The following is a 24,720-nucleotide window of genomic DNA, read 5'->3' on the forward strand; positions in this document are numbered from 1 at the left end:
ACTCTCTCTGCCCACTTGTGTTCTCACACTGTCACACACACACACACACACACACACACACACACACACACACTCTGCCCACTTGTGTTCTCACACTGTCACACACACACACACACACACACACACACACCCACCTCTGCACTCTTACAACACACACCACACACCAGTAGCCTGAAAGCAGCCCCCCCCCCCCCTTCCTGTTATCATTAAATAAACTTTAGCGGTAATCCGTGACTGATCTGGCGTTATTATGAGAGGAATGTGTGTTGTTTTTAGTCCATGAGCAAATAAATTTGAGGAGGGAAAATGTGTTAAAATAGCAACAGGAAGTTTGTGTTGGCCGTGCGTGGAGAATCGGTGCAGAGTTGGCAAGCATCACTCATTCCCTCTCATCTCCTGCCCTCCCTCTTTCTTTCTTTCTTTCCCCTCTTGTCGTTATTCCACCCTTCCTTCAACTTTTTCTCTTGCTCTGTTGCTCATCTATCCATCTAACTGTACTTCATCTCCATTTCTCTCTCTCACTATCTCCCTCGTTCATCTGTCTCTCCCTCATCTCTCTCTTTTTTCCTTTTCTCTCCTCTCTCCTACTCCTTTGTCACTCCTTCACCTTCTTTCTATTTCCTTCTTTTTCTCTCTCCTCCTCTCTTACTCTTTTGTCACTCCATCTTCTCTCTGTCTCTCTCTCTCCCCCTCATCTATCTGTGTCTTTCTCTTGCCTTTCTTTTATTCTCTCCTCTCTCTTGCTACTTTGTCACTCCTTCATCTTCTCTCTCTCCCTCTCTCTCTCCCTCTCTCTCTCTATCCTTCATGCAGACCACGGGGCGACTGAAGATCGGGACCTACACAGGGCCCCTGCAGCATGGCATTGTCTACTCCGGAGGTAAGCATGGCAACTGGAAGGACCGCCGGCACTATTTGACCGGAAGGCCACCCTTGGAATTTTTCGACAGCCTTGCAACCAGATGACAGCGGCATCTGAATTAGCTTGTGGCGGGGAAATAAAAAGGCAGCCCTAATTTACAGGCTGACACGCACGCACACACACACACACACACACACACACACACACACACACACACACAAACACACACACGCACACACACTCTCTCTCTCCCTCTCTTTTTCTCTCTCTCACTCTCTCTCTCTCACACACACACACACACACACACACACACACACACACACACACACACACACACACACACACATATACAATTAACAGAAACAGAACAGTATTTCGTTTGTTACGCAGCACACACAAGTGCTGTCATGGCTGAAGTGTGAGCTGAGTCATGGTCATAGTAAATCACACCAGGAAGTAACAGAGGCCAGGGAAGATCCCTAGTTTAAGTGTGTGTGCCCACACAAACACACACACATTCTGACACACACAGGTCACATAAACTCTGTTGTCACTCTTCTGGACTTTTGGACTACTTATCTGTCAAATTTGAATTTAATAGGACTGCCAGAACATAATTTATACTGAAAAATATTCTACATACATGATGTATATATTTATAAATATTATACATACATAATGTATATTGAGATATATTATACACGCATAACGTACGTTAAAAAGGTTAAAAAATACACAAGAGTAAAAACAAACATAAAAGGGGAAAGCATGCAGACGTGCAGAGATAAACGTCCCTCTTTCTCTCTGTCCCTCATTCTTTATCTCCCTCCTCCCCCTGCCCCTTCTCTCTCTCTCTCTCTCTCTCTCTCTTATCCCCAGGCTCTTCAGATATTGTGTGTGACCTGCTGGGCGCTAAGGGGAAGGACATTGTGTACATTGGGGACCACATCTTCGGCGACATCCTGAAGTCCAAGAAGCGTCAGGGCTGGAGGACCTTCCTGGTGATCCCGGAGCTGGCGCAGGAGCTGCACGTGTGGACCGACAAGAGCTGTGAGTCTCGTGCACGCACAGGCATACACACACGCGCACACACACACACACAGAGAGAGAGACACACACACACATACATACACACACAGACACACACACACACACACAGAGACACACACACACACACACACACACACACACACACACACACACACACACACACACACATACATACACACACAGACACACACACACACAACTCTCTTTCTCTCTCTCCTCTCCCCCTCTCACACACACTCCTCTCTTTCTCTCTCTCTCTCTCTCTCACACACACACACACACACACACACACACACACACACACACACACACACACACATACACACACAAAGGCATGTTTGAGTGACAGCTGGTATGTCATGAACTCACACGGCGCCTCTGTCCTGCTCTCCTTTACAGCGTTATTTGAGGAGCTTCAGGGTCTGGACATTTTCCTGGCCGAACTCTACAAGTAAGTCCAGCCATCACCACCACTACCAGCACCATGGTTACCCTCCCCTCCCCACCACACTCCCAGTCCCCCGGAGGACGGAGGGGTGGGGGGGTCTCTGTCTCTCTCAGTAGCCCCAGCCGGCCCTCCCCCTCCTGGGCCTCCCCAGCAGAGCGGCCGGGGCCTTGCTGGTGCCCCTCACCCACTAGAGTCTAGAGTCGGCCCCCCAGCGGGGACACTGTCCCGTGCGTAGAGTACAAAGTGTAAAGGCTATCTCTGTCACCACACACACACACACACACACACACACACACACACACACACACACACACACACACACACAGAGAGAGAGAGAGACACAGACACACACCTCGATAAGGCTCAGCGATTTGTACGGGACTATATTTATACCCAGTGAACTCTCACTGCTCTCTGTGTCTGTCCCCCTGCCCTCTATACAACCTTCTCTCTCTCTCTGCTCTCTCTTCCTCTCTCTCTTTCTCCCTCTCTCCTCTCTCTGTCTCCCTTTCTCTTCTCTCATGACCCTTCTTCTCTCTTTCTCTCTCTCTCCCTCTCTCTCTCTCTCTCATGATGACCCTTCTCTCTTTCTCTCTCACTCTTGCTCCATCTGCTGTCTCTCTCTGTCCATCTTGGTCCATCTGCTCTCCAAAAAGCCTCTGTGTTAATCTCTGTCGTTACCTTGGTGACCCTTCCCTCTGCTCTCGGACTATCTGTGTGTGTGTGTGTGTGTGTCCACACCTACTCTTTTCTGGTCCCTGGACATTCTCCTCTCTACCACGTGTTCGCCCCACCCTGTCTCCTTCCCATTGTTTGTTTTTCTGCTTTCTTTGTCTCACTGTATGCAGTCTCTGAGTTGTCTCTGTGTGTGTGTGTGTATGTGTGTGTGTGTGTGTGTGTGTGTGTGTGTGTTTTCTCTTCAGTAGTTTTTGCTGTCTTTCTTTCTGAGCTGTCTGAGCATTGCTTTTGAATGAAACTTTTAAATAGTTTTGAAGTGTTTCAAGGATTTCAAGGTCCCTGTTTCCTCTCCTCCGCACCCTCCCCCTCTGTCTCTTTGAGGATAATGCTCCTTCTCTTTCTTTCTTTCTCTCTCTCTCTCTCTCTGTCTCTCTCCCTCCCTCCCCTCCTCCGCTTGTCTCTCTGATGATAACACTCCTCCTGTCTGTCTCCTCCTTTCTCTCTCTGTCTCTGTCTCTCTCTCTCCTTCTCTCTTTATCTCTCTGATGATAACACTCCTGTTCTCTGCCCTTAGGCACCTGGACAGCAGCAGTAATGAGAGACCGGACATCAGTGCCATACAGAGACGGGTCAAGGTATGCAGGCAGCACACACACACACACACAGCCATATAAACACACATGTATGTACACACACACACACACACACACACACATAAACACATACGCGTGCGCACAGAAGCACAAAAGCATGTATACATACTGTACACACACACACACACACACACACACCCTAACTGATTTCATTTCAAACAATTCAATATTGTTTTCTTGAAATGAAAAGTTGATTTTTCTCATACCCAAGCCAGTTGCATTTCTGCATAAACAGCTGTCTTCTGTGAGGACTTTGTAAGGATACTGACTCCATCTAGAGGCCATTCCAATGTAGATTAGAACAGGATTGGTGTGACAGTGTGATGTATTGACAGATGGAATAGTTTATATACAAACACCATCAGCACACCTGTGTGACAATCATTCCTCTCCCCTCTCTTTCTCTCTCTCTCTTCACACACACACATAAACTCACATACACATACACACACACACACACACACACATGCGCACACATACTCAAACATATGCACACACACACACACACACACAAAAGCACCATCTCAAACACTCTCACAGCAGGCGCAGAAAGCATCTCGCTTAATAGCTTACTGTAATAGCCTCACCCTCTCGTTCTCTTCCCCTTGGCAGAAAGTGACCCACGACATGGACATGTGCTACGGCATGATGGGAAGCCTGTTCCGCAGCGGCTCGCGGCAGACGCTGTTCGCCTCGCAGGTGATGCGCTACGCCGACCTGTACGCGGCCTCGTTCATCAACCTGCTCTACTACCCCTTCAGCTACCTCTTCAGGGCCTCTCACGTGCTGGTGAGTGCTGCTGCTCGTGTTGCTTTGTTCAGAACCAGGGCTCAAAATTAGCACCAGCCACCAGCCAAATGCTGGTAAATTTTGAAGTTGGCTGGTAGATTTCAGACAGAAAATACATATTTCCTATTGAATGGCTGGTGGATTTCACCAGTTCATCTGTCTCTGGTAGATATTCACATTTCAAAAAGTGAATTTAATCTCATGTGCTGGTGAGTGCTGCTTGTGTCGGTTTTATTTATTTATTTATTTGATTATTTCAGGACAATGCACATTAATGAACATAAGGTACATGTAAATGTGCCAGATTATAGCCCAAGGGCTAATTTCCATCTGTAGTCCAAATGTAGGCAGGTTAGGTGTTAAGAGAATAAGAAACAGGACTGACACACATAAGCAGAGTTAGTAAAAGACTACATATACTAAACAACCAAGACAATATAAGAGAGGGTTTGTTCAGAACGTTCATTTCCCAACTATTAGCCGTGGCTTTTACATTCATTTAAGTTTGAAGGAACATATGTGACCATTCACAGCGAAATCAGTCGTTTTGCGCACATCGTTATTTTGAGAAAATCAACAATAACAAACTTCCGGGTTAAAATGTTGAATTTCACGTTTTCGTATAATTCGGCGGTATACAGTCTACAGTTTCATATCGTGAACGCATTTCACTGAAAAACCTACGTTTTGACTGTTAAACCCGGCGAAGATTCAACACATTTGCTGTCATTCCCGTTGTGCACGCGCCGCTTAAACGGGTGATTTCTCCTCTTCTGGCATATCATGACAGGAGAACCATGTCAACTTTGGATGCGGTTATCTTAGCGATAGTTTGTGTAATACCCTCGATATACATGTCGTTGGAAAGCTTAGTTTATGGCCGTTCACGTGAGCACAATAACTTAAATTTACTAAATTTTACCGAAACGACTGGTTCCGCTTTACAGGGTCACATATATAATTCACATTAAACTTCTGACAGATGTCGTCAGAGTGAAATTGGCTTTTGACTGTGGTGACTTACTCTTCCTCTCTATACTAGATCCCTGTTCATGTATTCTTGACAAAACTACCGTCATTTCCCAACTATTAGCCGCAGCTTTTACATTAATTTTTAAAAAATGATTTCAGCCGTGAGGTTAATACATTAGGGCAGTTAATATGAAATTAATATGGTTTTGTTTCTTTTAATTTGCATAAAACACTGTCCTGCGGCTTATACACTATACACAGGAAATTACTGTATTGTTTTGCATTACATAGATAGATAGATACATACATACATACATACAGTATACATACATTATTGATCCACAAGGAAATGAAGGTGTCCTGTAGCTGTAACACATCATGCATACATACAGTACATACATACATATAGGCACCTAGACATATGACATCCACGCACGCATACATACAGCAAAAATACAAAGGAAGATATCAATAGTGTGCTATTACAGTTTAGATTGTAACCTGTAAATCTGTTATGGTAGTTCACTATAGAAAGTAAGCACAACAGAATTAGCCTTTATGGATGGGAACACTTCAGTAGGATAGGACCATATGTACTGTATCCTGTGGTTTATGTAGTCATTTTAAGAATCAAGTAATAGCAACTTGAGTTAAGACAAAAGTAAGAATGTTTATTTACGTATTTCTTAGTTAGCTAGTTTGTTTGTTTAAAGACAGCTGCCTCATTAATAAATCAGTTGTGTGTAAAAGATGCAGTTCATCTAGTTGATAGATAAGTGGCAATTGCCAAAACATGTCACAGTTAATGCCATTTTTTTTGTAGCTCGACTGGTAAAACAGTGAGTTTCAATTCCCAGGGAACAGTAAAAAAGTATGTGTTATCACCTCCTTCCTTAAGTCATATTGGTAGAAAGGATAGACACCCTGCTCAGCAGGTGTAGTCACGTCACACATCAGTAGAGGAGAGGCAAACCCAATCGGCAGTCATGTCACTGAAAACAGACCAGGCTTCTTACCTGGGGAACAGGGGGCAAAGGTCGCGCGACAGCGTAAGCTGTAGGATAATTCTCTCGTCAGAGTAAAGATTTAAAAACTATATATTTTTTTAGTTCTTCACAGAGTGTGTGACCTCCCTTCGAATGCGCTGCTTGGCACAGTGACTGTAAGCTGCTTGCTTGGCAGGGAATGTGTGAGAGGGTCAGATACTCGAGTTCACTCCAGTTCAGCTTTGCTCCATTCACTCGGGAGTCCATTCCATTCCATCCCATTTCACAGCGAGCTGATTCTGGGTGCCAAGCAGCCACACGTTAAATGAAGTAGCCTGAGTGGGCTCTGTACTTAATATCCAACGTTTGATAAATGTGCTTACAACTCGAGAAACGTACATATATATATATTTATATATATTTTTTTCTTTTTTCTTTTACTTTTTAAAGCATGAATTAGTATAGGGGTAAATGTCTGCAATATACCATAATATGTATTTGAGAATTCCATTGTATTATTTAGTATGAGGTGTGGGACCTGCCAATCAAAGGGGACGGGGATTGTGTGCATCAGGGATTGTGTGAATCGGGCATGTTAGGGATGGCAGGGATCTTCAGGGATCTGCAGTCCGACACACACTTAAGGCAGGGGACAAACGAGTGTGGTGCAGAGCTTTTAACCTTTAAAGTGGTGGCTTTTTGAACATTCTAACATAAGATTCCATTCCACAGCAATTTAAGGTTTTAACAATTCTATGTTGATTTCAATGAACCCAGAGCTGCATTGAAATTCACAAACATAGGCGAACGTTTGCAAACAGTATTCCATTAGCCTTGAGTGTTTGAGGCGAACATTTGCAAACAATCACAAACAGTCAACCTACAGTGGAACTGGACGTGAGTTTGATGAACGCAACAATGCAATTTCCGTTACTGTAGAATGGGAATGTTAGCACCAAATCATTCAAATTGTACTGTTCAGAGAAAACATGTTTGCCACAAACGTTCGCCACTGTTTGCCCAATTTGAACGCGCCTCAGATGTTCTTTAGAATGTCAATTTTCCAACATTCCCGTCTGACAGGCCGGCACACCTTTAAATAAACATGCCAGGGGGGCGCTGTGGCACAGCAGGCTACAGCGTCCGTACCATTTACGGGTCCAAGTGCCCTCAAATCCGGCCTGCGGTCATATCCCGATCCCGCCCCATCTCTCTCTCCCACTTGTTTCCTGTCTCCCTCTTCACGGTCCTATACTAATAAAGGCAAAAAGGCCAAAAAAAAACCCTTAAAAATAAATAAATAAATAAACATGCCGTCTTTCCTCAGATGCCCCACGAGTCCACCGTGGAGCACACGCACGTGGACATCGACGCCGAGTCGCCTCTGGCCACGCGCAACCGCCACTGCGTCGACTGCAAGGACACGGACTGCAAGCGCAACCAGCTGACCCGCTCCATCAGCGAGATCAAGCCGCCGCACCTGTTCCCGCTGACGCCCCAGGAGATCACCCACTGCCACGACGAAGACGACGACGAGGAAGAGGAGGAGTAAAGGTGACGTCAGACCAGAGGCACGCAAGCTTGATGTCTTCTTTTGTTTTGTGTGTCTCCTGTCATTTTGTTTTCTTTTTTTTTTCTAAAAAAAAAAAAAGCGAAGAACATTAAGAGATTGAAAAAAAATTGATTGTTGGAGCTCGAATGAGTCTAGGATTTGAGAGTTGTTGTGAGGAGGATGAAGAGACGAAGGAGTGCATCGCGGAAGACTCCATGTGGCACGTGGATCGGAAACAAAAAAAAATGTCACTTTGTTGACTGTGATGCAGTCGCGTCGGTAGCGGAGAAATGCCTCAATCCAAGCTAAAGAAATGGGGAGGCAAGCCACTCTGAACGAGCCAGCTTATTCAGAAAACGTGGTCACCCTCTTAGGAAATACAAAAGAAAAAGTAAAAAAAACAAAAAAAAGGAAGTAGTTTTTGGTGATTGTCATGACAAAGATTTATTTTTTATTTTTTTGTGGGCGACAGGGATCATATGAGGCTAAGGCTCATTTCTTGAGTTGGGGGAATGGGGGGTGGGGGGTGGGGGGTAAAATCTGATTTTGGCACAGGCCATGTATGCTACATAAAGAATAAAACAAAAAAAGGAAGCAAAGGACCTCACTGTGGATCTTCAGTCTTACCATCACTCAACCATGCAGAACTTATGGCAGCCCGCATGTGTTTACATACTGTCAGACTGTAGGTATGATGATAAAGATGTGGAAGACAAAAGACATTGAGCCTTTGTTGCATCACTCTCGCTAACATGGTATAAAGACATTGCAATGGCAAAAAAAACGCAACCACATTCAGTTTTGGACCAGGAGTAAGGCAAATGCAAATGCAAAAAAAAAAAAAAAATCTTTGCTAAGGAATCACACATTGTCCTTGCTCTTCAATGACTGCCTCGCCATTCAAAGATCGCAAAGGCTGCCGACTGCCTTTCAAACAACCCTGACCCCAAGGAGCCTACAGAGAGAAAGCATAGTATTTTTTTTTTTTTTTTTTTTTTTTTACTAAAGCACAAGCTTGCTTTTTTTGGACTGGTGCTTTCTTTCGACCATTGCTGAAGCATTGAGTGGCAGTGGTTTTCTATTTCCTTTTTAGAAAAAAAAAATGTGCACATGAAAAGATGGCAGAAAAAAAACCTCATGCTGCCTGTTACTTGGCAACCACAATAACCAAGGAACTGCATGTGGCTATTTCTTTATTTCATTTTATTTTTGTTCTGGAAAATGGGAGCCATGCAAACTGTGCATAGCAGTGCGCTGAAATGTAAGCTATTGAAAACACTATTTTGCAACTTCATAGAGTATTTTTTAAAACTGTTCAGAAAGGCAAGACTGTTCCCATACACCGTGCTGTGGTGCAGAATGCTGTATCTCACTAAATCACATTTCAGCTCCCGGTCCATTCAACAGAAGTCTATGCCACATACAACAAAACTGTACAGTAGTTGTTTATCCTCGTGATGAATTCAAAGAGCTATCCCCAATATATACCTATAGGAATAAGTGGCCTTGACATGCGAATACTGTAACTTGTTGATAATGCCGTCAAAAGGGGACCTGGATAAAAGTCAGAGAATCCACTGGTGTCCTGTGCTATAAGCTTCATCCGTGTCAAGGCATTAGGAGAGGAATGAGTGAAGCTGTGGCTTCTGTAGTGAGTCATAATAATTAGGCTTACGGGCACAGAGATTAGATGCTTTGAAAGATCATAACTGTTCCCTAATCGGATCTGTCGAAGGCACCTCTGTATGAAAAAGCATAATCATTTATTTTTTATCATTGATAATGTGCTTTTTGGGAGCTAGAAGGAAGTTTGTACAAGTCTTGGCTGTATACTTACAGTGTAAGAACATTTTTGAAAGAGATTTTTGAGGGTGTGGTAGAGGGATACAAATTAAATTTGTAATGTTGAGTATTAGGATTTAGGTTCAGCCACGACAAAGTGTAAGTGGTTGTTTTTTTTTTTTTTTAAGAGTGTTGATTGTCCTAGTGTTTCTGTCAAGGTCCAACACCTGCACAACACGTTGAGACTGTTGTTTTCTGTCAAACTTTTCTTATGCAAAGAACTTAACTCATGTGAAACCAGTAATGAGTGTCATGACCCCTAGGGTTGAGTTTCTTTCCTCAGTTACGTCTAAGCATAGAATTTACCATAGCAAGTGCTACAACTATTTTTTCAGAGTCCTGGAAAGGGAAGGACAATAATCCTTGTGGTTAATGATATGAAGTACAGGGTATAGCCTGTATGTTTTGTGAGAGATTGTGCTTAGAACTATAGATTTTACCAAACATATTACTATGACTGTATTAGCCATTTTAGTTTAGTTGTGATATTTTTTTTCTAAATAATGAAGGGAGAACTATGCTGATTTGTATGCATTATCTTGACCCAATTTGGATTTTTTTTTTTTTTTTTAATCTGTGGATTCCATGATTATTATATAGTTTTTTTTTTATTTCTGATATAAACTGAGGGAATTGCGCCCCCCCCCCCCCCCCCCCCACACACACACCCCCCCCACCCACCAAAAAAAAAAAATCAAACAAACAAAACATTTCAGTGACAGTGACATTATTTGCATGCAGTAAGCCTGTAGGCCTACTGGGCTAGATGTTCATGCATTTGTATAGAGTTTCAGATATGATCATAACTGGAAATGCGAGCAGCTGCCATGCTCACTAATACCAATATGCATAGACATGTCCTCTGATACTGAACATGGGGGGGTTAACGGGGGGGTTGTGGTTTATTGGACCAGTGTTGAGTGGAGGCCTGGACTGCACTGCAGATTGATCAAGTACATTCTACATTCAAAATGCACTTAAACCCAGGACTCTGCTCAATTCACATGGACAAATGAAACCCCAAACAGCCTGTGTAGTTTGGGGTTATTGTCACAAGGAAAAATGCATAGATCTATGCCGTGTTAGTCATCCCTGTTGGATCTCATTGTTATGGGAACTCAGTGTTGTACATAAGGAAGGGGCACACAAGAATCTGGGTGTCAAGGTTCAAAACAGTGTTTATCTTCGGAGGCCGGCTTTTTAGAAATTGATTTGTCTTCTGATTTGTAATGCAAGGACCGTATATAGAATACAACATCACAAATGAGGAAAGGAATGTGAAGATTTGAACTGTTTTTGTTTTAGAAAGAACATCTGTCAGCTTCCATAGTGAATCGTTATTATTCATTTAGTTTACAACATTCTCTGAAAAAACATCCTTCCTGCTGTTCTAATTTCTTTGGAGGTTCCATAAGACCTTTAAACCTAAGTTCCTTTACATTTGACAGTTGTTTGTATTTTGTTTTGTTCCCATCATATCTACTGTGACCATACGACGGTTCATGTTGAAGGGTGAAGACGGTTTGTAGCCTACAACAAGCCTCTATAGAGTATTTAAACAAGGTGCCAAAACCCAGATTTGTTTGTTTTGTGCATGTTCTTGTATGTCCCTGAACCTATATTTTCCATAATGATTATATTAAATAAAAAGTGTACAATGGGAAACTGCATTGCTATGTATAATAAAGCTAATTTTCCATTATGAGGGTGTACATTGCACACTTTTTCATGAAAGAACCCTGGACGGGTTCAAAGTAACCTTAAGGCCTGAACACACCAACCCGATAATCGGCCGTCGGGCAGTCAGGGGCGGTCGGGGACTCGAGTCTGTTTGGTGTGTCCTGTACCGTCGCCAGTCGGCCAGTGGCCGTCTGTCTCAATTACCAATCTGATTGGTTGAGTCCTAACCCTTTGTAACATCTAGGTAGCAGAGGACTTAGTTTAAAAACTAACCTTTAGCCATTCAGCGATGTAAGTTTCGAACCCATTTTGATAGACCTTCCTAACACATTTTTGCTAAAACTAAGTTTCTGAACGTGTGTTATTTCAGGTTATTTCCCATTCACTTTTCGTTTACTCTGCCAATATTAGCTAGCAAGCTGACATTTCCACACCTGACTTTTTTACGCCTGACTTTTCTACGCCGGACTTTTTTAAGCCTGACTTTTCTACGCCTGACTTTTTTACACCTGACTTTTCTACGCCTGACTTTTCTACGCGTAACTTTTCTACGGCTAACTTTTTTACGCGTGACTTTTCTAGGCGTAACTTTTCTAGGCGTGACTTCAATATGGAGTGAGATAGCTGTCAATATATTTGTGTCCATAGATTTAATACTCGTGCGTATTTGCCTGTATAGTTGTGTAAATATTTGTGAATTCTCGAATGAGTCCAGTTGTGCATAAAATATATTGTGTGTATTTAATCCATCAGAATACGGATGGGAAAAAAATATGAATACAAAAATGAAAAGTACAAAATCAAACTTAACAGGTAGGCTTTCATTTATGAGTACGACTTTGCACAAGTGACTGAACTCTCAAAATACGTCATCGCCACATTCAGAGGCATTACTTGTTGAGAAAAGAAACATAGGGAGGGAAAGTGAAAACCAGCGCCCCAAGCGGTTGCGTTCCTATCGAAGAGCAGCTCCAATGTTAAGTCCCATAGACCGACTTTTCAAATAAATACTACGCAGCTATACCAGCGATCTTATCCACCAAAAATATTTTTCAGTCTGCCTACTGTAATAATCTACTAACTGTGAAAATATCAGACCCTATTTCGCCTTATTTTTTTAAAAAAACGTAATTGCTCGTTTTATTTCATAAATGGACTTGTGACGTGACTTCAACCCTTCAACGTTACCAGAGCCCGTCTACGGAGAGCCTTGCAACTCGCTATTAAGTCCCATTGTAACGACTTTTGGTTGCAGTTCCACCAAAATTCCACTGGGGGCGGTCGCCTGAGTGCAAAATGAATGGGAGCCTATGGAGCTAGACGGCTAAATTTGGCTCTTTCACCCAATTGTCGTTGAGAGATCTCAGATTTGATTGTAGTTTTTGCAAGTTCAACATAGGTTAGGCCTATAGGTCAAAAGTTGAATGAATGAGTACTTATGTCCTTCTGATTTCTTACAGGTTGAGTTGTTGTTGCCCATACCACGCTAGCATTCTGCTAATGAAGCTTGAGCGTATGACCTCATTTACATTTTAAAAGACGTTTTGAAGCAAACAAGTGACTCTAAAAAATCAAACACCACGCAATACGTAATTTCTTTGCATCCCCTTTCGAAAACAACATTCAAATTAATTGACAAAAATTTATATTTTGAGAAAAGTGGATTTTGAGGGGTATTGCTCCATAGACCTCCATGCATTCTGCACTCCAAATGTGAGCGCCTCTAATGGAACCAGCGTGGAACTGCAACCATTTCAAAACCGGAAGTATAACGACAGTGGCAGTTCTCCCCTTATTCTCTGACGTTACTCACCTAGCATGGTTTGTTTATTAGCCTGTTAGCTAGTTGGTTAGTTAGTAGACAATCACTTTTACTGCCAGCTCTTGTGTGAGTAGGAGCACAACACAAGTTATCCCAACATAAAAGTAATTACCACGTGGTTTACATCGCTCTCTGTTATTACACAAATATGTAAAGCCAGTTAATCAAATTGCCATTTTGATCAGTTGGAGATGAAGCGCCTAAACTGGTGACGTCAAATGCTACTGTAGTTTGTTATCACCATGTTACAAACAAACTCGAAACAATTAAACTGGTCCTAAAAAATTCAGTATGTCCACTAGAAGCAATAGAGCTGACCTAAATGCATAGCATATTGAAGGCATTTAACTAAGTTCCCATCGTGGGTCGAGATATATTTTTTTCTAAAAGAAAACCCCATCCACTCCCGCTAGCCTCTGAACGCAACCACTAGATGGCGATGAGATTCCCTATTGATCGAGATCAAGACTGCGCATGCGCTGAAGATAACGCCATCTGGGGGCAGCGGTACCGCAGCCATGACCGCTGCTTGCAGTTGATAAGTCAATGCTAACGTTTATGATAGCTACCTGTAGAGTTGAACAAATCGTCTTTTTTCCCCCTTCGTTTTATTGCTTACGGTGTCTGGAAGAACCGGTTGTGTGTTCGGCTGTTACAACAGCAGTGGGGAAATAGAGATATGGAACAAAAATACATAAGATCACCCGCCGTTATTACAGAGCCTGCCCCTGTGTTGACACGTACATAAGCACTAGCTATAGCACTACAGCTTCCCAGCGAGCTGAAGACCTGGCTGTTAGTCAGAAGTGGAGTGGATTGTGAACATCAACCTAAGGGACTTTGTTCCGAACAAACATGTCCCGGTAAGTTTTGTTCAACAGTATTCATCTTAAATCTTGTCAGCTGCCACAATGACTAGCATGCTGTTGTCTTCCATGGCGAAACATCAGCTAACTTTAACGCTATCTGTCGATTAGTCGACTATTCTAATGACTAATTGGGCGATTAGTCTAACGATTATTTTTCTGTTGTTCGATTAGTAAAAACCATTAAGTATCTCAAATAAATACCAAAAAAATCTTCATATTAGTTTATTAAGCAACTCTCTCCTGTACAATCTGTACAAAATGACAAACAAAAAGTAGTGCAAAAAAACATACACTGTGCCATGCACAGTCCAGAAATTCCTGAGTGTAACATAACACAGAACCTAATGAAATGACATTAGATAACAAAAAAAACAAAAAAAATACACTGTGCCGTGCACAGTCCAGAAAATCCTGAGTGTAACATAACACAGAACCTAATGAAATGACATTAGATAGTGTAGGAGGAGTAAAGAATTAGCATGTAAGCTGACAGAATTACTCTGAATTACTGTGGAGGAACGTGAGCATGTCCACGTGTTCTTTGGTCAGGCATGCTCTTTTTTGGTCACAATGTTGCCTGCTGCTGAGAAAAGCCGTTCAGAAGGAGTGGATGTTGCAGGGGCAGCCAGATAAGATCTTGCCACAACAGGTGTCGATAATGTCCCAGTCAAAATTCAATCGCATATCAGAGAATAAACTTTCTGAGGTAAATTTAAAATCTACAGGCTACGGTGAAAAAAAAACCGAAGAGAAACAAACATGGCTAAAAGTAAATCAAAAAGCGACTCCTACATGTGGACCGATGACGAGGTAGAACTACTACTTTCAATCACTTTACAATTTAAAGTAGCCTAAAGAAAGTTCAGGAGGGTGCGGATTGGGAGTCAATCTACATGAAGTATGGTGACATTATGGAGGCGTTCCTGGAGACTTATCCGGGCAAGGAAGAGGCAGAGAATATGAAAAAAGATTTTCCTCCTTTTCCGGAAATGATAAACAAAAATATAGTGACGACTAAGTTGAAAACTATCCGCGCTAAGTACCGGGCAGCCGTCGATTCTGGGCGTAGAAATGGGCATGGGCGAGTGGTGCTGATGTACTTTGACTCGAAGTTGTCCCACCATTGGCTTGTCCTACCAGGTCTCATCCAAAAGAGACTTTGACGACATTTAAACGGCTGAGGTGGTGACAAAAGCATCTCCAGTGCCACCGCTCGTCGATGCCGCCTTTGCCCGATAATATGGCATAATAATTTGAAGGATGCGGCATGCTAATGCTAGCCACTGGTAAACAAACTGACACACAAGCTCGCCTCCCATTTTGTTGTGATGGTAATGACACTGGTTTTAGGCACGCCTTACATACCTGATACACACCTGGTGGTATATATATATGTATCTTGATAAAGGAATGTAATAACACTGCTGTGATGTAATAGCGATAGGCTGTTGAGTATCCAGTTGCTAGGCTAAATCGTGTTCATGAACATAAATGGTCATTTTTACCCATTTGCCATAAGAATTATCATCATAGCCCAGCGAGTATTAGTATACGGCCTTAACGGAAAAGGTGGTGGGGAAACGGGACTGTGTCAAAGTGTTGGTAGTAGCAGAGCCAACATCACAGCGCTTTTCAACGCATTTGTGCTAACTCAAGTCATGCCAAAACTAGCCAACCCATAGATAAAACTCACCATAGCAATTCATAACTTGCTACCTCCAAGATGCTGTAATTAAACACGCTACGGCGAGCCCGAATAGAAAACACTGCCTACCTTATCTTCATACTTGTAAATCCTCTAGGTTTGGAAAATGAAGATGACTGTTATAATCCACAGAGTAGCCTAGCATAGGCTGTTAGCATGCTGGCCACATGTTAAGGTGAGACTCACTCATGCACACAGCCTGAGCCTACCTTATAGGCTATTCATACTTGTAAATCCTCTAGGTTTGGAAATGAATGGCTTAATCCAACATGTTATAATCCATAGCGTAGGCTAGCATATGTTCGCAAAATTTGCTAGCATGCTGGTTACGGTTGTGTTATGTTGCTTGGCGCCAGTTAGTTGCTGGTGTCACAGGGTGAGACTTACTTGGCAACAATTATAAACAACTCTATTAATTCACTTAGAAGTCAACAGGCAGTCGCTGCGTGAATCTGCCTGAGGTGAGCACGAAATAGTATGCTAAATATTTAAAAATGAATCGCATTAGATCAGACTGGTGCAGTGCACACACATGAAATGGAATTGACACACGACACAATCAAACACGTCATCGTTTTAATAAATCTTCACTTTGGAGTGCGTTTGTAAACATATCCGTTTGTGGGGGGTTAAAACTCTGTCTACGTGCAAACGAAAGGCCCAAACGCATACGTATGCGTTTGTTCAAATAGGTTTAGCCACAGCAAGGCGTTTCACAACTGGACTGCACCAGGAATATTAAACCAAACATGTAATGACATTTAAGCAGTTGGTGCGTGGGTAGACCTCCGAGATCTCACAATCCAACAACACAACACTATGCAAGGCCAAAAGTAGGAGCCTGTATAATGCCACAATTCATCCAATTCTGGAAGTCTTCAAACTCTCCATGCATGGGCAGTGTTATGGACACCACGTAGGTGTTTGCCACAGGTAGCGGTCTCTGGCTGTTGTGGAGCTGGAGGGAAGGGGTAGTGTCGAATCCCAGAGGTGGGAGGGTGTCCAGTCCGGATGAGAACACCAGCACCATCTCCAGTGTGACAGGGGCACACAAGCCACCTACAACACAGCAACACAGATGTGTTCTTTGTTATATTATGTGTAAAAACAAATTTACTAACAAATAGACCACACAAATTCTAGTACAACTTCTCTGTCTGTTCTGATTGAAATACAACTGCCATACTCAGCACTTGGAAAAATAACCAATAGCCCCAAAAGCCTTTCTGGTATTCTGCAAAACTCCACAGAAATATCACTTACCTTCCACATTCACCAACCAGTCCCTCCAGAAGCCCAGTCCTGTTTTCCTCCCGCTGCTGATTGCTGCCTGCCACGAGGACTCAAGTTTGGCACAAATGTTTAAATTATGTCTGTTGCCTGCAGTGGGTTCGCTGAATTTATGAAGATTCCTTCCATTTGATTAGGGTGCCTCCTGATGGCCTCTTCGACACGAGGGTTTGGAGGCCTTCGCTCAACCTGTAAAACATTATGTTTTTTTGGTCATGTGTCTGAGTGCTTATTCTTTTGCTCAAATGGTAATTACTACACCACATCAATACTTTCTGGCCAAGGGCAAGTTTAGTCCTGCCAACAAGGTAGGCCTCCACTTCCTCCTCCACCAGACCATTTTTATAATATTAATTTGGGTGACAAACAATGTTAAAGACGCTGTGAAAGTAGGCCATAATGTTAGAAGTTCACTTACATGACAACAACTGTAATTTAGTTCTTTATCTAAAAACAAAATCTCACCATGCAAGTCCAAGGACAAATGCTTTGTCCTTTTCAGGTCCCTCAAACATGTTGCTGTCTCTGATGGCCTTTTGTGTCAATTTTGATGTCAATTTTTTTTTAATGGATTAAACAAGGGCCGCTTAAATGCCCTTATGGCACATCCAAGGACATCTTCACGGCAAACATTGACCAAATTAGCAGGAGGAGAGCTGGTGAAATCTACCTGTGACCTGATATTTTTCAGCACAACCTGTGCATCAACCCTGAGGGGGGGGGGGGGGGGGGAATCCTAGTGTTACTTCTTCTTTAACAGTGATTTTTCATGCAAACTGTCACAAAGGTTATGGCAGGCTTTGAGGACTTACTCCTTCGACGTGACATCCAACACATCTCCCGGCATGTCACTGACATCTATGAGGGATGACGTGTTGGATGATGGGTGTGGAGAAGTCCTGGGCCGGGGGGAGGTCAGGGAGTCCACATCCAAAGGGGGAAAGGTGACATGAGGAGGGGAGGTCAGGGAGTAGAGATCCAAGGGAGGGAAGGTTCTATGAGGGAGGGGGCTATGAGGAGGGGAGGTCAGGGAGTAGAGATCCAAAGTAGGGAAGGTTCTAGGAGGGAGGGGGCTATGAGGAGGGGAGGTCAGGGAGTATAGAGATCCAAGGGAGGGAAGGATCTAGGAGGGGAGGTCAGGGAGTAAATATCTAAGGGAGGAGAAGTGCTATGAGGAGGGACGGACTCCATGTGAGGAGAAGGAGAAGTAGGCCTACTTCGAAGAGAAGATCTCAGGGACTCCAGTACTTCCTAAAACAAGTTAAAGTGTTTAAGTTTGCACCCAAAATATTTTGAACATGATCTTTCAATTGCATTACTTCTGATTCAATTACAAATAAATTACATCTGTGACTACCTCTACTTCCTCTCCTGCCATCCACAGCACATACATTGTACAGGATTCATGTACACCATTGTCCCCCAGAGTCCCAGTCCATGAGCTGAGGATTGGAGTCGGTGACATTGCTTTTTGTAAGGAGAACACCTCACTGGACATGTCGTCCGTTCCTGCAAAGGCTACTAAATCCTGGAAGGAATTAGATTTAAAAGTGAAAATTATGAATTGTACTTCAAAAAGGAAGAAGCATAATCTGGAAATAAACTACTGGCTAAATATTTCAAAACCTGAAATGCCTGCAAAGATCCGAATTTTCTCCTTTCCGATCGCCCATCGGAGAATTTCAATTGTATTAAAATTTCCTCCTGTGGTTCAGGGATGGAATTGATGTATTCTCTCCGTTCATCAACTCTCTGTGTAAACAAAATGTGACACATACAGTATGTTAGCACTTTTATATTCAATACAATTACAGGATGGTGTTGATGTGACAGTAAAATATCTGAGTTTCTTATCTCATGTTATGCTATTCCTGTTATGCTCATACAGCATCCTCATACTATATTTTCAAAATACTGCACCTGTTTTCTGCGCAACTCTCTCTCACATATTTGTCTACGCCTCAATTTCTTTTTGAAAGACAAAAGAAGACATAAAAAAGATTAATCACATGTGATACGTTTGGGTTCTTATTGTATAAAGTATCTATCTATCAATACTGAAGATATATTTACCATGTCTCGTCTATTCGGAGACTCTCTGAACTCCTCATCTTGCTGTGCTCTCACTGTTCTCCATGTTAGCAATTCCTTTCAGAAAAAGAAAGAAATCCAAACCCAAATGCATCATCCATCATTATACAATCTATTTTCATCCTTCAGTTCCAAGCTGTTCACATTGTACAGCTCACAGAGGCTGATTCAGTCACAGTCTCAGTCCCTACAGATGGCGTGTCATTCACAGTCTGAACAACATCCCAATAATGAGAAAGTGGACATACTATTTCTTAATGTGCATATGACAAATTCTCCAGAGAAGTAATTTACTAACCATGCAGAAAATAGAAGGGGAGAAAAGAACACACCTGCCCATCACAGTCCTGAGGTGACACGTCGGGGATGCAAACAACATCCTAATACATAGAAAGTCACCATTAAACACTTCATCACATCTACCTCTACTAGCCATTACATGTTTTTGAGTTCATCATGTATATTACCGTATATATTTCACAGACTAACATGAATACTGACTGTGTGTGATATGTCATGAATACTGACTGTGTGTGATATGTACATTTCATGAATTCATTCTGACTATAACCGATATGTAGCCCTATAACTATGCTTTCTCTCACTCGGATATAGTGCTGATCTTGCAAATTCCGGGCAAGCTTTCAAAACTGAGGGGCACTGAGAGCTCAGCTGTACCACATGAATTCTTGGCCATCTGTCGACCCTGCAAATGTCAAAGTCTTCATTCATAAGGGCAGGGAATGTGTCCTTCACTTTCTGTTGGAAGTCTCTCTCATTCCTTGCGTGAGGGACAGTGATCTTCATAATCGATGAATCATCTGTGTGACATAAGAATTTCCCATTATTTCCCCAATAAGAATGAGTTACATGTCTTCAATACAGGTCTGCAGGCACTTTTGATCAGCATGCATTTCTCCAATGGTTACAAGTTAGGCAAACTTTACACAGAAAGACGACACAGAAAGATGGCCAATTTGTTTGTTTGACTGGTAGGCCTATGAGAAAAAAAGTGGCAAACCTACTTTTAGGTGTCAAGACCTTGGCATGTTGATCCTCCAAAAAGTACAGTCGGAAGGTACACAATCTACCTGCCCGACTTCTTGCAGACCTTGTCGGTGTATTTTCACTCCCCCTCTGGAAGTTCCTAAGTCTGTAAAAGACATAGGTATCTTATTATAACACATTTAAATATACGGATACATAAGTCTCCTAAACAGTCCACGGCTAAAGTGCCCTTGAGCAAGGCACCAAACCCCTCCCTGCTCCCCGAGTGCCGCTCTTGGGAAAGCAGTTCACTGTTCTGGGTTAGTGTGTGCTTCACTTCACTGTGTGCTGTGTGTGTTCACTAATTCACGAATAGGGATAAAGGCAGAGATCAAATTTCTCTCACGGGATCAATAAAGTATATACTCCTTGATATAAGATTTCAGTTGCATTTTTTGTATTTATGCACCTAATTTGGCTGTCACATTTTTGGCAGCAGAGTATCAAACTGTGCACATAGACAATGGTCTGGTGTTGAAGCAATGCTATCTGAGGTCCAAAAGACCATGGCCATACAATGATTTTTCAGCTCTTTCCCTTGTTTGCAAAGATTTCTGTGGATTATCTGAATGTTGTATTACTATTGTGTCCTGTGGATGATGAACTCCCCAAATACTTCTCAATGTTATTTTAAGAAACATTAAAATGACATTGGTTTCATCATTAGTGCATTAGTGCATCATTAGTATGGGTAGAAAAGTCAGGCGTAGAAAAGTTGCGCATAGAAAAGTCAGGCGTAGAAAAGTTACGCGTAGAAAAGTTACACGTAGAAAAGTCAGGTGTAGAAAAGTTGCGCGTAGAAAAGTTACGCATAACTTTTTTACGCGTAACTTTTCTACGTGTATCTTTTCTACGTGTAACTTTTCTACGCATAACTTTTTTACGCGTGACTAAAGATTCTTAAATACCCAAGATGAAGCAGCTCAGGCTTTTACAATGGGATGGAATGGTACACAGTTCCTGTCTCCTAAAAAGGCGTGGTCAGTGGTCATAATGCATTGACGCTACGTCATTTATGGAACACGTCAGAAGTTTTTCATTTTTCGCGCCTCTGCACCTCTCGCTCTCTTGCTGCTGTGAACTGAGCAGGACTGGTGGTGGCGGGTAGCTGATTTTGGTACATCATGGCAAGATACGGTCTGATTTCGAGGTAAGTGGCAGTTTGTATCACAAGCTGAAATGTTTCAAGGTATTTGTGATTAGTTTGTGTCTTAATAATAAGTTAGCTATGTAGTAAAATGTCTGTGGAGTTTTGGTAATAACACTATTGTTGTCTTGTGTTGCGTCACCGTTATGAATACTACCTCATTTGGGAGTAGCAGACGTTAGCTAATCATCCGATACCGATAGCAGACCTAGCTGAGGTACCATGGGTACCACCTAGTACCCATTAATTTGGTCATTGTCGTTAGGCTACAAAGCTCTACCTAAATCGACATCAAGACAGCTTGTTGATTAGTTCCTCTGACCGACAGGTCTTTGAACGGCAAGCAACATTCATTTAGTATTAAAAAGGATCGCTATACCGCACACTGTTGACTTTTATTCAGAGCGAACAACGCGTTTCGCATGTAGCAGCTACAGTAGCATCAGGTTTGCTCACCTATTATGCGAAAACGCGTTGTTCCCTCTGAATAAAACTGAGTAAAAACTAAAGTCAGCAGTGTGCTGTAGAGTGATCTTTATTATTGCAATTTACATATTCCTACAAGCTACCTGCACCTAATCAGGCTGTGTGTGGTACCGAGTGTTATGGATTCATTTAGTTGTGTTTAGTTTAGTTTTGTATGTGTTTAGCTGCTAGTAAAAAAAAAGAGAATGTTGTATTGGTTCACTGCATTTTATTAGCAGTCTAGCTTTAGCTAGTGAAACACTTCGTTTTTCTCCGGATTCTCTGTCCGTCCTCGATGATGCGGCGATTTTCATTCCTGAGCTCTGCCCTGATCCTGCACATCACATATTTGTGTAGTATTGTTTTTTTAATGTCTAATGCATGATTGGGGTGGCGCTCAGTGATGGTGTTGAAAACATCCGATCTGATTCATTTGTCTCTGATGGTCTTGCACAGACCTTCATCGGTCCAATGGGCCTTGATGAGAGGTGCAAGTTCCATTTCCAATTTTGTCATGGTGTCTCTCAAAATAGCCGAGGGCTCAATCAAATTGGCTGTGTCTGAATATCTTTTTCTTTTTAAAAATGTACATGATCTGTTAGCGACACAGTAGTTGTGTTCAACTTGGCTCTCAAAGACCAGGAGCTCGTCGCATTGGGGACAGTTGGAGATGATGGGGTCCTCCTTGAGTTTCCTCACTAGCCACCCAGAGATGTATACAAGGACTTCCTCCTCGAGGTCACAGAGTTGGTTCTGGTCCTCTGTTATGCCATCAAAAAGCTATGTTTCAAGTTCATCAATGCCATCAATGCCATCATCTGTAACATGCTAAATGTAATAGAATTGTGTGAGAATGCACATAATGTGTGAGGATATGATGGCGTATGAGCAACATTGTGTCTAATGATACAGACCTGAGAGCTTTTTCAACCGTCTCTGGCGTGACTTTTCTTTGCTGAGTCAGTGCTACATGCAGTTTGACAGTCAACTCCACTGAGTTGCGCACCCATGAGCACAGGCACATGTGTGTGTTTGTACCTCCCCCGAAGCAGGAGTGGGTGTTACGGGTTGCTCCACGTTCCTCTCCTTCCTCTTCTTCGGCCTCCCCAGATGGCGTCTCCTCCCTGGTCAACACCGGAGCCCGAGCTGGAACATCGAACGAAGGTGGAACAGCCGCAACTTGAGGTGGTGGGGGAGGGAGGGGTGCTGGAGAGATGGAGGATAATGCCGGAGGAGGTGGAGGTGGAGGCATCACAGGGGCGGGAAGGACCTGCACATCAGCTTCAGACACAGTCACACACAACAAAATGGAATCAGCACAATGATAGTCATGGGGCAACAGACAGGCAGGCAAGACTAAGTGAGTCTGAATGTTGATGACATTCAGGCAGCTTCTTTTCAGACAAACAAGAGAAAATCCAAAAAGCTATACCAAGCCAAATCCACTGTCCACAGACTTGACACAAACCATGAGATCACCTTTTAGGCCAGAGTAGCTAGAGTAATGATCTGGAATCCGTAGACGCTCGTAGCATGTGCTAGCAGTTGGGAGATGGTTTCGTCCCCTGGACTTCACAATCTCCAGGTTGAGCTTGTTTGGTGGTACCTCCCAGCCAGTCCAGAACTTGATGAGCTTGGACAAAGTTCCTGCCGATGCTAAGAAAAAGAGAATTTTATTTTATCTTGTGCATTTGTGTGCAGACATTAATAGATAACGTACATCATTGGGGTTTTCAGCACCAACATTTGGGACCTCAGAGAAAGGTTCTTATTTTCAAAACCCCAAACTAAATTACTTCGATTAGAACTACAGTGGCAACATTAAAAATATTGTGAATACTCAACATTTTAAAAGATACATTCTAAAACGGTCAAAAAGCAAGGATATTTCAATAAATATATATTATTAATGTAACGGTACATTTAAAAAAAAAAAAAAAACAATTCTGTGTTTATCCATGGTAAGAGCCGGGCAATCTTTTCACAGTTATCACAAACTTTTCAACTGCACTGTAACAAATAACTTACCATGTTCAACAAAGGTGCGAAGAAAACCTGTGATAGCACTGATGGTGCCAGATGGAATGTCATCATCAGAGTCATCACTGTTGAAGGCGTCTTCGGAATGGGGCCATCTGATGGATTGAAGAATGGCCTGAGAGTATAAAAAAAACACATTAGTCCATGTAATGTACGTAAGTGCTAACAAAATTGGCATAAAAGGTACTTGTCAACGCACTTCTGGGGTAAGCTGAACCTCCGACTCCCCTGGAAAGAAAAGGCAACATCTGGGCGAGAGGCTAATAGTGGCCAAACACCTGTGTCTTTCAATCCCTTTCTGAACTGTTTGATCTGTGCGTGTGCTCTGCCTAGTACCTGTGAAAATATAAAGTATACATTTTATAGAAAAAATATTAAGTGGTGGTAGAAATGAGATTAGGTGCCTGGCCAACTTTATTTTTATGATTAGACATCGACTTTTCAATGTAAAAAGATACAGGAACTTAAGGCTTGGCTTGCAAAATAGTCTGCAAGGGGACAGATGAACAGGTCAAGTCTAAGAATGTATTGGTCAAGTCAAAGTTTGGACCTTTTTGGCAACAGATGCATGGAAAATTACCCTTCACAAATTTCCCCCAAAAAAACCCCACTAATAAATGATATAAATGAAATCACGCAGACATAAATACAGGTGCATGTTACCGCATGAGAAAGAAGCTGCTGGAAAAGTAACAATCGGTTGGTGTCCTTGGTTGGAACTGGACAATACCA

General features: G+C 42.5%; 1 protein-coding gene across 1 annotated transcript in view; it reads left to right on the plus strand.

The window, feature by feature from the left end:
• nt5c2b (5'-nucleotidase, cytosolic IIb) overlaps nucleotides 1-8,470 on the plus strand; it is a 34,088-nt gene extending 25,618 nt beyond the window's left edge. Inside the window, exons 13-18 of the mRNA XM_062543221.1 lie at nucleotides 814-880; nucleotides 1,742-1,912; nucleotides 2,312-2,363; nucleotides 3,613-3,673; nucleotides 4,304-4,480; nucleotides 7,766-8,470. Coding sequence (XP_062399205.1) covers nucleotides 814-880; nucleotides 1,742-1,912; nucleotides 2,312-2,363; nucleotides 3,613-3,673; nucleotides 4,304-4,480; nucleotides 7,766-7,990 — 753 coding nt within the window. The 3' untranslated portion in view covers nucleotides 7,991-8,470. The remainder of the gene's footprint in view (nucleotides 1-813; nucleotides 881-1,741; nucleotides 1,913-2,311; nucleotides 2,364-3,612; nucleotides 3,674-4,303; nucleotides 4,481-7,765) is intronic.
• The last annotated feature ends 16,250 nt before the right edge of the window (nucleotides 8,471-24,720 follow it).

The sequence above is a fragment of the Sardina pilchardus genome, chromosome 1 (assembly GCF_963854185.1).
Source record: "Sardina pilchardus chromosome 1, fSarPil1.1, whole genome shotgun sequence".
Lineage (NCBI taxonomy): Eukaryota > Metazoa > Chordata > Actinopteri > Clupeiformes > Clupeidae > Sardina > Sardina pilchardus.